This window comes from Anabas testudineus, chromosome 13, assembly GCF_900324465.2.
Source record: "Anabas testudineus chromosome 13, fAnaTes1.2, whole genome shotgun sequence".
NCBI classification, from domain to species: Eukaryota; Metazoa; Chordata; class Actinopteri; order Anabantiformes; family Anabantidae; genus Anabas; species Anabas testudineus.
The window spans coordinates 6,142,379-6,159,138 of record NC_046622.1 but is presented as its reverse complement, the minus strand read 5'-3'; the positions used below and the strand labels follow the sequence as shown (position 1 = coordinate 6,159,138).

At 40.2% G+C, this 16,760-nt stretch overlaps 2 protein-coding genes across 2 annotated transcripts; both read left to right on the top strand.

The window, feature by feature from the left end:
• Nucleotides 1–592: 592 nt before the first annotated feature.
• n4bp2l2 (NEDD4 binding protein 2-like 2) lies at nucleotides 593–3,345 on the top strand. Its single transcript, XM_026376510.1, has 6 exons — nucleotides 593–694; nucleotides 971–2,022; nucleotides 2,115–2,239; nucleotides 2,505–2,593; nucleotides 2,684–2,760; nucleotides 2,863–3,345. The coding sequence occupies exons 2-6, from the start codon at nucleotides 971–973 to the stop codon at nucleotides 3,026–3,028; spliced, it is 1,509 nt and encodes a 502-aa protein (XP_026232295.1). The 5' UTR covers nucleotides 593–694; the 3' UTR covers nucleotides 3,029–3,345.
• A 4,447-nt stretch (nucleotides 3,346–7,792) lies between these two features.
• trmt9b (tRNA methyltransferase 9B) lies at nucleotides 7,793–14,794 on the top strand. The gene is made up of 4 exons (XM_026376546.1): nucleotides 7,793–8,065; nucleotides 11,831–12,020; nucleotides 12,216–12,389; nucleotides 12,775–14,794. The coding sequence occupies exons 2-4, from the start codon at nucleotides 11,864–11,866 to the stop codon at nucleotides 13,725–13,727; spliced, it is 1,284 nt and encodes a 427-aa protein (XP_026232331.1). The 5' UTR covers nucleotides 7,793–8,065; nucleotides 11,831–11,863; the 3' UTR covers nucleotides 13,728–14,794.
• Nucleotides 14,795–16,760: the final 1,966 nt, after the last annotated feature.

Genomic DNA, 16,760 nt, shown 5'->3' with positions numbered 1-16,760 from the left:
CAAAGTGGAACAGTATCAGCATGGTGTGGCTATGAATATTATGACAGTTGAGTTTTACAGTTGTGGGAATAAAAGATCTGCAGTAACGCTCCTTTCTACACTGAGGGTGTAGCAGTCTGCTGCTGAAGGAGTCTCCACTCTCTGATGAAGCAGGTCAGAGGTATTGTCCGTAATGGATGTCAGCTTGGCAAAATTTCTTTAGAAGATGGAGGCAACTTTGAGTTATTTAATATCGTACAGGGCATCAGTGTTGTGGGACCAGTCCAGTTTATTATTCAAGTACTCAAAGCCGTCCACCATTTCTATGTCCAAGCCCTAGATGTTCTCCAGTGTGTGAGGTGGTTTCATTGTACTGACGCCACATTATCCTAAGGAAGTAGCTTAGGAAGGCTCCTTTGAAAACGAGGGTGATTATCCTTTTTTCATTTTGTTAGATGGTAATAAAAGGTTAATCTGTCTGTTTCACATAAAAGTCATAAAAGCTGTGGTTTTGCTTTCGTAACCACAATTTACTATGTTCCACGTCAGTCCAGCTGATGGCGCTGTCCTTCCCAGAAGCTGGGTTCTACTTTTATTAAAGGCGAAGAAGAAGAATGACGTCAGTTCCGTAAACACAAGGCAACTTCGACAGTGAAGCTCCAGCAGGTGTCTGTTGTAGATTAATGTGGTTATTTATGTATCGACGAGATTTACGGTAAGCATACATGGATGGTAACATTTATAGTATGTTTCTATGTTAAGAGAGTAAATAACATTTGTCTTTTTTCCCTGTATAACTCGTGTGATGACATTACCGGTAGCTAATGGTTAGCTATTAGACTTAGCTATTAGTGGGGTTTTTTTGCCGCAGTTCATAGAAACTATGACTTCTATAAGTATCTTAACACAGAAAATATAAAACTAGCTTGTAAGTTACTGACTGCATATGCTAATCAGTTAACTATTTTTGTGTTTGCTTCTTTTCATGCAGATGTCTTGCAGTGAATCCTCCTCTACGAACTGTCCGGACGTAGGAAACGTGTGTGTGGGTGAAGAGAGAAGAGATGACTCTGTTGATAAAACCACTAAATGTGTGAGCAATGACTGCAGCAGTCCAGACAGCAATGTGAGGGAGAGGGTGTTAAAGGAGGTAGGACTCACCAGTAACACTTTCATTGGTCCAGCATTACCTTCAGAAACAGTCAAATCAGACATTGACAACAAACTGAGTGAGTTTTACAAAGAGCTTGAAAAGGTCGATATACCTGATGGTGCTAGTGGTAACCCAGGGAAACAAGAAGGAGGTTTTGTGCATCCACCCACAACTTCTAAAATGTCTAATGCGAAAGACACTCAAGATGTAAGCCAGGAGAGAATTGATAAGACAAGTAGATCTGAAGAAACAGACGGCTATGAGAAAAGCAGTGGACAGAGACAAGCATCCTGGCCACACTGGTATCAGAATGAGCCATACTACAGCAGGAGACCAGGGTTTGAACAGAGCACCGGTGGAGCTGCTTTTGCACAGTATCGAAGGCATGATCCTCAGCCACGAAACCGAACACCAAACTCAGGATTTCACAGACCACCATTTCATCACCCAGCACCTCCATCTGAATTCCCAAATTTACAAATCCCACCACTGCACATGAATCCCAACTGGGATGAATCAGGCATGCCAAACCAGTATGAAGAGGACTCACATTTTCCAATATTTCATAGTTTACCACCCCCCAATGTGTGCCGTCCCCCCTCTCAGGGCTTTTATGGAAATCCTAAACACCCCTTCGACAGGGTTGGACATGGTGGTAGCTACAGTGCACAATCGAAAAATGTAAATACGGGATGGCCTAGAGACAGAGAAGAAGAATGGCCTCAATTAGCTGAACATTATGACAGGTGCCAGAGATTTGATTCAGACAATGAACAGTGGGAGGAACAACGTCACTACCAACCTCGTGATAACACCCATGAATCCCCTTCTTCCTTGGTGCTGATCTTGATGAGGGGTTTACCAGGATCTGGGAAGTCAACACTGGCTAGGTACTTGTTTGTGTAATCCTGAGTCTCATAAATAAGTGTACTTAATAACTAAAATATCTTAATAATAACTAAACACCAATTATGTCTCACAGGGAGTTGCTCTCCACTAGCCCCAGTGGCCTAATTCTGAGCACAGACGACTACTTTGCTCACAGAGATGGCTACTGCTATGAGCCAGGTCTTCTTGGAAAAGCACATGAATGGAACCAGAGCAGAGGTATTGTCTCCATAAATGCCCATATTAAATGATGGGTTAAAGTTATTTCCAAGTGAAATGAACATATAGCATGTCTGTCAAACTTCAATCTGTCGTATTGATATTTTTAGCCACATGAAGATAGATTACTTTGGTCTGAACCAACCAGCCTGAAACAAAACAAATGTGCCGTTTTACCCAGTAAAGTGCTTAATAACATGCTGCTGTAGACATCAGGTTCTCTGTGTTAATGACTTTATTAATTTTTTGTGTTGAAATCTTTCAGCTAAAGATGGTATGCACCAAGGCCGGTCTCCCATTATTATTGATAATACAAACATCCAAGCCTGGGAAATGAAGCCCTATGTCAAAATGGTACGTTCATTAAAAGTATTCACTTATTTACTTACAGGGTTTCACCCCAGTTTCTTGGATCCTAATGCATTTTTTCAACTATTTTAACAGGCTTTGGAGAGCGGATACAGAGTGGACTTCTGTGAACCTGACACCAGCTGGAAGTTCGACCCTTATGAGCTAGAGAGGTAAGAGTTATAATTTATCCCATCATATTCCCACGCAGGAACAGACAAAATAAACCTATAGAAACTTCCTAACATCACTACCCTGCACTGTTTTCCCTCCAGGAGGAACAAGCATGGTGTTCCCCAAGACAAAATCTCACAGATGCTGGATCGCTTTTCATTTCCAATATCCATAGACATTGTGATGAGTTCAGAAGATCCACCTCATGTGAACCAGAGACATCGACCACGGCAGCCACAGAATATGAGAAAACAATATTTCCATTAATTAATGCAGGGATTTAAAACCAAATGATTTGCCTTGAATAGCAACTTTTGTACTGATGTAAATATGTTTTGATTTGTTTCTACATGACTTTTTAATATATTTTGTATACTGTATATTTACAGTGGATTCAGAAAGTATTTTTAGGAAACTTGTGTAAGATCTTTTTTAGGGAAGGAAATCTTTTTATACTTTTATTATATATTTTATTATTGATATTTCACAGTTTTTGTCAGACACAAAAAGGTTGACGCTATCTGCCTCAAGTCAGTGTTGTGTTTTGTTTCTCAAACGGTTGTGTTTATTTTCAAGTTCCATGATTAAAGATTAAATTAAGAATTAAAATTTAAGTTATTGGGGTTTTTTTTTTTCATCTTTTTATGTGCATCCTCCTTTTTAGGAGGATGAGGTGTGAACGTGAAGCACTAGTAAAGTAGTAAACTAATAAATACACTGGCAGTGCTGCTGAATTGTATTTCTTTATACTGAGAATTGTTTGAGTGTTGTGTCTGACCCATTTATATGCATGAGACAAAGCTAAATAGCAAACTCCTCTGTATAAAGCAGTACAATGCAACAGCAGAACAAAGTAGAGACACCACTCTAAAGTGAAAACTAAGCCTCTCAAAGTGTAGACTGCTGCTTTAAAATACTCAAACAGTCTTAGTAAACAAGACCAGTTGGCTAAAGCAGAACAACCCCACCACACCTGCAGAAAATCACTGTGGGAGAACAATCCTTATCAGAGCAACAGCTCTGATATTCAGCAGTATAACAGTGTGGAGAGGTCTGTATCCAGTAGCATTCATTACGGAGTCTCACAGGAAATCACATTTTGCATTTGTAGTCCCTCTGGTGTTCATTAGAGCTGCACTCAGAGGTGCTGCTTTGTTGACTTTATGTTTTCCTGATCATTGAAGCTGTAAAAATGCAGTAGAGAAAGGCAGGAATTATTTTTCACTGAACCTCAGTGTGTTTTATCCTCATATTTCTCTGATCTGGAAAGTTTGTATTAGAACCAACTCTATCTACTGTAGTTCACAGCAGTAGATGTAGATCTACATTATGCACTAATATCAAGTTTGCATTTGTATGTAGAGATTCACATGACAGATCTGGGTTAACTTTCATCTGCTGTGCTTCATATTGTGCAGACAATAGATATGCTATGTTTAAAAATAGCAGAAAGAGAAGCTGACAATTGGATTCATGTAAACATAGATTTTTTCGTATGTGCTGATTTTGCCTAAGACAGATGATCAGCAGGGGCTTAAAATACCAAAGGAAACCAAACAGAGACATCCGAAAGTAGCCCATGAGTAAATACCAGTATGGTGAAGTAATGCCTATTTTAAATAACACATCTTTAAGCATCCAAATTGATATTTTGTTTGGTATATCTATTTATTTATCCAACTCCTTTTGGACTGACAGAGTCATTACACTGGTTTTAGAAACACTTTGCATTCACATTGTTAAGGAGCATGTGACCCTTGGACCAGCCACAGGTTTTCATTAAAATAAAGCTAACATGAACGGGTGTAAACATGAGTAAATAATAATAATATTAAATAATAACTAAGTTATTATATACCTTGTGGTGTTTCAAGGTTGACATATTGATGGAACAGACACCATTGCTCTTCTCTGTAGGTTCATTAACACAGAACTGACATTGATTCAGTGCTAATGTACAAGTAAGACTGAAAAACAAAAACCCGGATGGGAATTAATTGCATGCACTGTTCCAAGATCTCCTTTAAGCTAATAAACAAAATCTAATCAGATATTGATTAATAAATCCCAGACTTTTAGTAGATATAAACACAAAGCTGTTTAGTTGGCACTCCCTGAAGTAATAACCACGTTGTGTAAGAGAGTCGTTGGAAGGAGCTGTTTTAATAAGAAATCGTTGAATGTGTAGTCTGTAATATCTAAAACACTGGAGCTCAGAGGCAGTGACAGTATCTTGGAAACGAGACCAGACAGTTAGTCAATAACAACAATCAATCAGTTAATACTTATTGACTCGATGAACTGAATTGAGAAGGACTGGGACAGTGGACTACGGTGCTGATCTGATTTATAAATGTCCTTCGAATACATTGATGGCTCTTTATTTCTTGTAAAAATATTTAAAGAAGGCAAAAAGTCTCTTTGGAAATCAAATTAAGAATATCATGATATTATCAGCACTGAGCAGGAGAACAGCCGCCTTCAGAAACTTTCAAACTAATGCTTTGACCTTTGAAATCCTGTAGCTGCTCAACACGCTTCAGTCTGTACATGAGCGGGAAATGATCGGCTCATTTCCAGAGGAAAACAAGATTATTCTATTTTTGAGCAGTTTGACCTAATACACACCAGCCTCCCAGAACAAGTGATTAGTTGGAATCTTTCACACACAGAGATGTGATTTCAACTATAAGAAACAGCAGGGATCTGGGATTTATTATGTATTGTATTATATATGTATTATCAATTATAATGAAAAGATCATCCGTCCTCTCTACTCTGTGCAGTATTCACTGACTGAAGCAATCTTTCAGCGAGCGATCCCATGCCTGGAAATGATCTTGCTAATATCAGAAAGGATAAAATGTTCTGTACATAAAGCTTGACTTTAAATTTTGGTTAAAATGGTCAGATGTAACAGCGAGTTAAACTATAGACGCCTCATATTTTAGTTTGTTAGATATTTAATCTTTTCTTCAGTAGAGTAAAGTAAAACTACAAGCAAGTCTTTGCCAAATATAACCTGTAATTTGAGCAACAGTGGCACAATATCCTGCATTTATTCAATAACAGGAAATCACGCAGAGAAAATGTCAGAAGTTTTAATCCCTGGGGAGTGAATATGTTCAGGTTTCCTCCAGCAGTCTCACAAATACTATAAACTGGAGTCAATAAAATAAACTCACGGTCATTTGTAGCTATGTTATAGTTATTAAGCGTGGCAAGAGTTAAGCAGGTAAAAGGTTTTGGTGACACCAACATAAAGAATAGAACACCAGGGGCTTAAATCAGCAAAAGGATAACATGACTTTGCTCTTTCTGTCTCTCGTGTCATGGCTTTTCTGAGGGCTTCAGTTTTCTCTCATACACAGATTACCTTGCTTTTATTTGCAGTAGCATGAAAACATTGATCTTCACGCTGGGGGCTGGTAGGAATCCTTCGAACACAAACACTGATGGTGCCTGACTAAAAAAGAGTGGTGGAACAAAAACCGACAGTAATGGCAGCAATGTGGAGGCGAAGGTTTGCAAAGTTACCTAAGGGGACACGCGTTTTCAACACCTCATCTTGGTCGTTGGCCAAACGTGTAGAGGGTGTTTGTACTGTGCATCTCCCAGGTGAGACAACGTGCAATTGTAATGTGAAGCAGCAGCAGCAGCAGCAGCAGCAGCAGCAGAGGGGATGCACGTGTGATTTGAATGATGATGATGTGAGGAGCATTTTGTGCTCCCCGAATGGCAGTGATGAGCCACAATTAAGTCAGTGCCATTAACCATCTTAGAGACAAAAAGGGCAGACGAAATCAGAGCTGACGCCCACATGGGAGGCAGACGATAACAAAAACTGGATAGGACAGGCTAATGCACGCTAATTACCACCCCACCAAGCAATGCTTAATGATGCAGAAATCAAAGCTTTTTTAGGCAGTTGTTGCATCACTATTACAAGTCTTTCATTGATGTCGTTGCTAATGGAAGATGAGGACGAACCAGAGACACTGATGGACGGTGCAGCTCAGTATATTGTTTTTTCTACAGAGAGGAAGGAAAGAAATGATTTTGTTTTTGTTGCAGTAGGTCCACCTTCCTCTGTATGTCCACAGACTGTATAGTTAAGCTGGTTGGATGACTTTGTCCTCATTTATTTCCTTGTGGTGCAGCCCACTCAAAATAAAAGCTCTGGTCTGAATCATGTTAGTTGATTCATTATCACAGGTCACTGGATAAAGGTCACATCAGTTTTAAAACGGAACAGGAGCCTATGTTTGCCACACTTGACGTTGTTTATTGTGGTTGTCATGTGAGGCTGACGACCAATGACAACCGTGTTTAACAACCGCACACAGTGTCGTCGTTTCACGCACCGATGACCGTGGATGTCAACCGCAATAACACCGGAAACCAGAGCAGGCACTCACCACAATAAAAGCCTATATTTGCTTTTAAATTAAATGAGTTTATTGAAACAGTGCAGTTTACAAAAACATGAGTATATAGCAAGTACTGGTCAGAGCGAAAGTGTATAGGCATATAAATGCCTGTGACAGCTGCAATGAAAACAGAACAGATTATTTACACTACTAAATATACTTTTATTGCACCAAAGCCAGTTCAGTATCATTTTTAATATTGGTGGTATGTAAAATAGAACTCTTTGTCGCCCTCATTAGAAGCTGATGTGGAGTTGCTCATCATCTGCATCCATTCTGTCAAAAAACAGTATAAATAAGATTTTAAAAACTCATTCGGACGATTAAAAGCTTTGATTAACCCAGTTGGTGCAGTAATCACTGATCTTTTATTTTTGTACTTTTTAGTAAATATACACATCTTAAAGGTGCTGTGTAATCACCTTTTCTCTTATTCTGAACCACTTAAAAACAAACACTGCCTTAATTAGGAGTGAACTCATCCTAGTGGAAAAGCTTTCAATCCTCCAAACGTGTGCGTAAACCCACAGAGTCCTTTAATTTTGAAACCCCTCCCACCGGAAGTGTGGCTCTACACTTTCACACCTTGACAGGTGTGAGGTTCAACATGCTATGAATGCGATCCCGTCCAGCAGCCAGTGCGGTGCTGGCCGTAACGCACGGCAGGTACTTATCCTTTCGGGTCGCCTCGTCCGTCCTTCACGGTGCCGCGCGTAATGTGGTCGGTGCCGCCGTGTGGTGCGCGGTCCTGCGATGATCCTGATGGCGGATCGATCCTCTAGATGAATGTGCAGACAGGGAAGTTTACCTGCAGCGACCTGATGATAGAGGCGGATCACTGTAGGCTGCGGCGGAGACGAGTCCACGTTGAACCGTGAGTGGTTTGATCGTTTCGGTGGATTTGGAGGATCAACGCAGATAATGACGTGATTAGAGCGGTTATCGCTGCATGCAAAACATGTTTAGTTGCATTAAATCCATTTAAAACTCCTACATCTGATTAATTGTGTCTATATTTGATTGCATTTCCCAAACTTTGGTGGGACATAAAGTAGTGGCTTGCGCGGAGTGAGGTTAATCAAAGCGCCTGTTACCTTAATGGATGTGATTTAATACAGTTTTGATTGTGCTCTGAATATAGATCTAAGAAAATGAAGTCAGTATTTTGTGCACACGCGTCCCATCCACTGCAGTGTGCCAACAATAGGTGCCTACAGCAGGGAGAGCAGTCTAAGTTTAGCAGACTACCTCTCACCACATGTTGATGTTGACTCATTAACTGCTGGCAGACTGCATGGGTAAACCAGTTCTCTGTGGTTCCCTGTGTTCATGCAGCGGTTAGTGCAGTGCAGTGGCAGAATGACACCCTGTGCACCCTGTCTGTTTATACCACCCCTAATCTCATCAGACCACTGCTGAGGTCTGACCCCGGGGGCTCGCTTATCAATATGTCCCAATGAGAGTTTAAGAGCTCAAGCAATCAGTTGTGATCATATTGCTATTTAAATATTTGCCAGGAAAGCTCAAGGCCATCAATAATGTATTTATTGTTATCTAGTAAATGTTCTGTACCTCTGTTAAATCTCTGTGCCAGACATCGGCTCTGTCCTCTGATTTAATTGTAATCCCCATTGTCAGTCCGAGGCAGTCCTCTGAGCCTCCCCAGCTGCCGGTTACATAATTTCATCCGAGGACTACCACAGTTTAGTGAGCAGAGGGGGAAACTCAGCCGGAATTGAGCACAGACAGTACTGAAGGAGGCCAGATTACAGTGTTACATAAGGGATGTTTTTCTTCCACTTGGCTGGGATGATGCAGATGATGGTGGTCCAGAAATAGGTCTGAGTGAAGGAAGAAGGGATGCTGCACAATCTATATTTACCAGCAAGTACACAGAGAAGCCTGTTCAAGCACCGTTAGGGTACAGCTCTAACAGTCCTCTTAGGAAGAGAAATATTTACATTTCATGTAGGACATGCTGAGCTTTTTTGCTAATATCCTGTGGTAAATGTGCCTACTTATTATCTACTGGTGTACAATAGGAACCAGTGACTCTTACATTCAAGGACATCTCAGTCTAATGTCTTTAAAGAGAGGTGGAGGGGAAATGTCTGATAGCTTTTCTTCAGGCTAACCTCATCAGCAAAGTGCACTGTAGCATTTTATGGTTCATTAGGTTGCATCGCTCTGTTTTACATTTGTTATTGTGATTTTCATTACAGACAGACACGCTGTCGTCTGGCTCTGAAGTCGATGATCTGATGTTACACCCTAAACTTTTATAATTTGCAGACTCAACCGTATCTAATAGAAAAACCAAGAGCAGTCATAAACAGATTTTCACACTGTTGATGAAGCTTGATATATGTATATAATTAAATACGCAATGCAACTGGAGATAAACATACATGTGAGGACTTTATGGCAGCATTATTTGCCTGAACCGAACTGTGCTACATTGACATCTCCTATTGATTGTAAGACAAATGACTGGGTTGTCATTGAGAACCGTCATCTGTGTGATTGCAAAGAACAGCCAATCTCAATATCACGTCGAGCAGAACATTGTCAGTATGTGTGGAAAATCTGGAGAGTGTCATTGTCCTGGCTGCACTGCTGCGAGTGGCTGACGGCTGTAACTCTATATGCACTGATTATACGCTCTGTGTCATTTAATTGATTTGTTGCTTAATATATGAGCTGATACAAATTTAAACATTGAATACTGAGAAAAAAAGCAACAGCTCACTTCTCTGCCCCCCTTATTTAGTAGTTACAAAGCAGTATATATATATATATATATTTAGCTATTATCAAATGAGAAAAGTTAAAATATTATGCCAAATACCTTTTAGCACATTTTTCAATACATGTTGTAATTTAAGATTCCTGAACAGGAATTAGTCTTACAGAACTTTGAAGATAAGATAATAGTATAATAGTTGATTCAAATGGCCTACCTGAACTAACTGATGCTGTGCTATAAAGAAGCATGTAATGAATTTAACCGTCATATGTTTTGGAAAAAAGGGAGAAGTCCCCACATTGCATTTAAATATCTTCAGCTGTATGAAGTCCACATGGGTTTGGAAACTGTGGTATTTATAGGCTCACTTTGCATGAAATGAATTAAACCACTACAATTTGACCACAATGGTCAATATTGAGGTGTTGTATTGGTTTAAAGCAGCTATTACTCTTACTGTTTGTACTTAGAGTGGCATCTTCTGCATCAATTTATCATAAAATGTCTGATCTTCATCTAAGTCAAGAGTAACAAATTTAATGTGCCTAAAATAATAACACAAAAAGAAATTCAGCTCTTTTGTGTGTTTATTGAGAACAACCATAAAAACCTCTCAGCGGAGATCCAGAGGAGTTACAATCACGAATTGTGGATTTACATAAAGCTGGAAAAGGAGGGTGGGGGGGCACTATAAGGTTGTTATGGTTGTTCTTGATAAATACATGAACATTTTTATTTTAGGCACATTATATTTGGTAAAACTCTTGACTTAGATGAAGATCAGATAACATTTTATGACAAATCAATGCAGAACACCATGAAATTCCAAAAGGTTCACATGCTTTTTCTTGCCACTGTACATTGCTTAAGGGAGCTACAACGGCATTGCAGGAGCTGTGGGCTGCATCCTAATAAACTGAGATGGCTGCAGTGGGAGCTGTGAAAACCAGACATAACAAACACCACACTTACATAACCCCCAAATTTGCAATTCAATATGAAATTTTTTAGTGCACCTCTGAAAGTTTAACAGAGACGATTATAGGACCAACCTCAACTGAAGCTGTAACACTGTTCAGTGAGATTCAGTTCTGCAGTGCTGTCACATGAGGAAAAATAATGAAATCAGCCTGACGATCTGTCCTCATGTGTATTTTAATCAGCCTTGAATTTCCAGGAAAATTTGTCCTCATCATCTAAGAGGGTCTCCTTAGGTGAAGCTGATTCTGACTATAGTCTGGTGCTGAAATCGCCCGTTGCTTGTGAAGCTAAATTTTATTTCTTTTAACATATAAAACCCAGCAGCCGTCTGGTGTTTGCTTATAGAAAATAGCTAGTGAAAATATTTCTCGAAGGAACATTAATTCAGATGTGATTGATGGTGTTTGCTTTGCATCTTGTTGGCAACATGATTTATGTGTTGACCTTTTGCTTCTGCATTACCGTAAAAACAGTTTGACACAGCAGCTGTGGAAATGGACCTGCAGAGTGTGAGATGGGGATCGCCTCCGTGCTGTTGCTCCTTGTTAGTTAATTTATCATCCCTGCTCTGGTTTTGTTACAGTTAAAGACAGATGATGACAAATGACACGTCACGACTCACATTCATGTTGCTTAACACCACTCTATCCTCCAGGGGGGATTGCAGGGGGGGTTAGAGAAGAACTACTGATCATGACCACAGCAGCTATTTCATGCACAAAGCAGAAGGTTTGGTGTTAAATTACCCCTGCTGCATGACAGATGTTTGAGTGTGTTGGCTAATTAAGGTTTCCTGCTGACCTTGTAGCATGAAGTGCGCCCTTCAGGGGTTGATTTTCTTTATGAAATACAGGAACTATCTGAGGGATTTATTATTTGGAAATGAGCAGGGAGATGTGTTTGTCCCTGCAGGCATGATGCTGTGAGGCCACTGCATGGACATACATGATGGAGGAGGCTGCCAGCCAGCTCGAGAGAGACCATGTGCACAGTGTCTATGACAAGATCGCTCCCTATTTCAATGACAGCCGCTATAAAGCCTGGCCAAAGGTTCGACAGTTCCTGCTGGACCTGCAGCCGGGGAGCATTGTCGCAGACATCGGTGGGTGTCACCTTCAGCAATAATGACGACCACATATCTTCATTAATACATTTTTTGTGTCTCACCTTGTTTGACTGTGTAATTCTTGTTGGCTCGCCTTTGAAGAAAGGAAAGCTGTATTTCAAATCTAACGAAACTATTATTCTTCTATGATCAGTTTCTTGTGTTGTAGCTGACTGTTTTGTCCTTGGCAAGGTTGTGGCAATGGCAAGTATCTCCACATCAACAAGGAAGTGTTCAAGCTGGGATGCGATGTGTGTCGCCCCCTGGTGGACTTTGCCTGGAGCCAAGGGCATGAGGTCCAGATGTGTGATGGGCTGCATTTGCCTTACAGAGATGGCTGCTTCGATGCTGTGCTCTCTATTGCAGGTAAAGGAACACATGCAGATAAAAGAGGGTTTGAATGTTGATTTTACCCACTCTGTGACAAACTGCTTTCTTCATGAAGCTCGTATGCTGCAGCTGCTGTTTGCCTCAAATTAAATCAACTCCTAATAATGATAAACATCACTTTACCCCGAGATTGTGTTGCATAGCCAACAGTGTGAAAAAACACATGCATCCTTCAACAAAAGAGTGTAATTAGAACCGAAGATGACAGCAGACATGCACGCTATTCATTTATCTTGTAAGCCATACACAGTCAACATAATATGTTTTGATGACTGCAAGTGCTGCATGTGACACATCGTAATTAAATAAAAGCCTACTCACCATCCTGCGTAATTCTGACAAATGTATATTTTTGTCACAGTCATCCATCATTTGTCCACCAAAGAGCGCCGTATTCGAGCAATAAAGGAGATGGCTCGCACTCTGAGAGTGGGTGGACGCATCATGATTTATGTATGGGCCATGGAGCAGAAACGTCGTAAATTTGAGAAGCAGGATATTTTTGTTCCATGGAACCCCAACCCTCACTCGACCTCCAGCTTCAACAGGGAGCATGCCAAACCCAGAAGGAGGGCCGCTGCACAGAGCATGAGCGAAGCCATAGAAAACCCTGACAAGCACAGGAAGGTTAGAAGCACATCTTCAGTGGCAGATGAAGAAGACCTGACCTGCACCACGCCACAGCAGAGGACTCAGAGACTGTGGTTTTTCTCCAGGTCTCTGGATTCTGTGTTCGACTTTGGAAGTTTAGCCATCTCCCGGTCATCCTCCAGAGATCTCAGCACTTTATCGTCACCCACAGGTGAAAACGAGGGAAGCAAGGCAAGCCGGCGCGGGAGACGCCGAGACCTCATCAGGCAGGTCTCGAGCTTCTTTTCTCCTCCATCTGTGATTGGATCAGAGGAGGACGTCTTCGACTCAATCGCAGACTTGCACAAGGGACAGAATCGTTCTGGAGTCAACACTAACAGCAACGGCACAGAAAACCAGAGTGTGTCAGTATCTTTAGCCCAGGAGTGTGGCTCTCTGGCCCTGCCAGATCTGGTGCCTTTCCAAAAGGATCACCTGAAGCAGTCTGGAGATGAAAGTGAAGGAAGACCACGGGAAAAAGAGCAGCAGAAAAGCACACAGAGTCCTGAGGGGAGCGAGGGGCAGGTGGAAGGCCCCTGTCTGAGGTACTACCACGTCTTCAGGGAGGGAGAACTGGCAGAGCTGATAGAAAATCACATTGAGGAGCTTCACGTCAAACACACCTACTTTGATCATGCCAATTGGTGTGTGGTGGCAGAGAAAGTTCAGTTGTGGAAAATATGATTTGAGCTGATTTGGTTTTACTTTGCATCAATTCTGCCTCATGTTTAAGCACTGAAACACACGTTTGATAAATAATAGGTTCTCTGAACTGAGGAGTGTGGTACAGATGTAGCCATTAGCGAAGGTTTATTTTAGACTAAACTAAAAAAACACTCCATTGCTGCAGTTATTTGCTTAACTGTTTCTGGAAGATTTGTTTTAATCATATTTAAGTTTTAAGTGTAGTACTTACAGTTACAGAGTTTAACGACGGCTATCACTGTATGTGAACCCACATTTTAAAAGTATGTATTCTATTTCTCTACATGAAATCAACAAGCAGTATCAGGTGTCCAGTGCGCGCTCCATTAGTGTCAACAATTACTTTTATTGTGAAACCATTAGCAGCCAAAGTGTTGCTAATTTCTTTGACTCATTTTTATAAGGAGGATTTTAATAAATGCACTGTTTTTCTTTTTGGGCATAATCCAGAAGGAATTTGTGAGACTATAGTTTACTCTTAGGCTGTTCTTAAATGTTTTAATGCTTTGGTTTCAGAGGAAGTTTTACTTTATTCTTTGTGTCTGCCTGTTTTACAATTGCTCATTAAAAGGAGCTGAACTAGCAGTGAGTATCTGTAATAGAGATTTTCTGTAAACCGCTTGTGTAACATATTTTAAACACTACACAGCTCAGAGTTGTGCAGAATATCTTCCAAACATTCATGGCAGTTGCTTGTGTTTCAAAGAACGCGTTGCCGGTGTGTGCGCTTTATGTCGACTCTCGTAATAGCCGTGTAATTGTCCTGTAAGTAACAAGCTGAATATACCAAATAGTATGCTTCAGCAAATAAAAACTGCCTCATATACTGTGAATAAGCGTTGCACTGTACCACAAACATGTCTCTGCTTGATGACAGAATTACTGGTGAACTTTGAAACATACTAGTTATCTGAACCCGTTGTGCCAAGGATGGTGCATATACTTATCAGTACAGTATGTGTGGACCAACTGTGTTTGTTCTCAAGTGATACAGGTACCTTGATGTCTTATATGATCTGATAGAAATGCTTTAGAGTTTGAAATAAATTTTCTTGTTCATGTGTTTTGTTGTGTTGCATTTTCTGAAATTTCCTATGTAGTTTTCTTTTGTCGTGTAAGAAGTTGGTAAATTGACACTGAGTGACAACAAAAACTATTTAACACTTGGTGAACAGGTTGGTTAGGAGCATAAATCACTCTTAACCAACACATGATACAATGATCACCAATTTTCAATAGATGTAGTGTATAGGACAGATTTTTATCTTATTACATACAGCTTGTTACATTTCTCCAAATGCTTAATTTTAACATTTTCCTGATTCTAACAAGATGTTACAACAGTCTGATTTTTTATGTTTTAGAAAAGAGCATGAAATATACAGTAAATACAAGAAGTATTGGTTCATATAATGAACAGATTTCTTTAATTTCCGGATTTCAGTACTGGAATGACTACGTAAAGATCAATTATCAGTTAGGCTCTGTCGATCATCTTGATTCCAGGAGGAAGGTTTCACATTTCACACCCCTTCCAAACAACATACGTGTTCAGTGAAAGCAGTAGTTTCACTTTCCGATACTTTACTGGCCTTTTTTTTTAGTGTTTTGTTTAGTGTCTGTTTCCACTTAAAGGTTCCTGGTACTTTTCTGTCCCATGAACTAAGTCCGGGAACCTTTGCCAAAGTTACATGCATCATCGGTCCTCCTCCTGGCGTCTGGTGGGCTGCTCTATCCTGATTATCACAACAACATATCCCATCAAAACACAATAACAAATACTTTGTGCTGCCAGTACTCTTTTTAGAGGTTAGAATAATGGTCCTGGAACAACATTTAAAGTCATCATCAAAAGAAAACTGACCTTATGTCATTGTTTCTGTATTTAAATCAGTCATTTGGTTCTTTACCTGAACTGCTGCTCTGTGCATGATGAGGACCAGTTGGTTGCTGTCTCTCGAGTATCCTCCTCCAATAACACCTCTGCTCACCACCGTCTTCAACACATACACATCTCTCTAATAAAGCCTGAGGAGACATTCATAGCCATTCAGAAAAGTCTAGAAGTCATTTGTAGGTAGAGATACTCGTGTTAAAATTATCTCTCAGATGAAGACTCCTGAGTTCATCTTCACAATGAGGATCAACACCTGCCAGGGAAGGTGGGTCTGCACTGAGACCAGTATCAGACTTGATAGTTAACTTTACTATCAAGAAGTAGAAACAAACTACTGAAAAGACTGGTAAGTTATTTTTGGGCATCTTTACAAACTAGCAAACAGTAACAAAAATAAATGTCTGAAAACTACCAAGTATACTGTAGTATACCTGTGAGAGTCCTCCCTGTCTTCTAGGTAAAGTCACATCTACTGTGGGTCTTCACACCTGTTTCACATTGACAGTGTCTCACCATGTCCTCGCTCCAGAGAAATCCTGTCCTCTTTTGTTCTTGCTAATTTATTTTCCCATTTAAGAGGTTGTTCAAGTATTCCTCAGTGTGCAAACAGCTCAGTAAATCTTTAGATGGAAGGGATCCACCCCTACTGTGAAGGAGGACACGCACATTAACAGGAAAATGTTGTTGTTGGTTAATTAGTCACTGACATATGACAGTGAAATGTAAAGTGCTCTGTGGTTTGATGTTATAAAAGGTGCACAACAGGGATGTTTGACCATATTGTTCCTCTCCAATGCTGCCACCTTCTGTCATGGAGTGGAAATATACACAGAGGCTGTAAAAGAACATTTAAGTGAAGGGAGTTTTACCTGTCAGAGCCGTTTTTAAACTAAGACATACCTTCATGTTTATCTATTTATTGGGTTTTACAGATTTAGTTTTAAGTTTAGCTTTAATGAGAATCTTTTTGTTTGCAGATATTCTCATGTTTGATTTTGAATTGTGTTACACACTGCCCGTCCAAAAACCCCACCTTTTTATTTTTTTGGACAGGCAGAATTTTCTTTATCAAAACTGCTCAGATTCCTGTTTTTCAGAGTTGGGAGGTCACAACT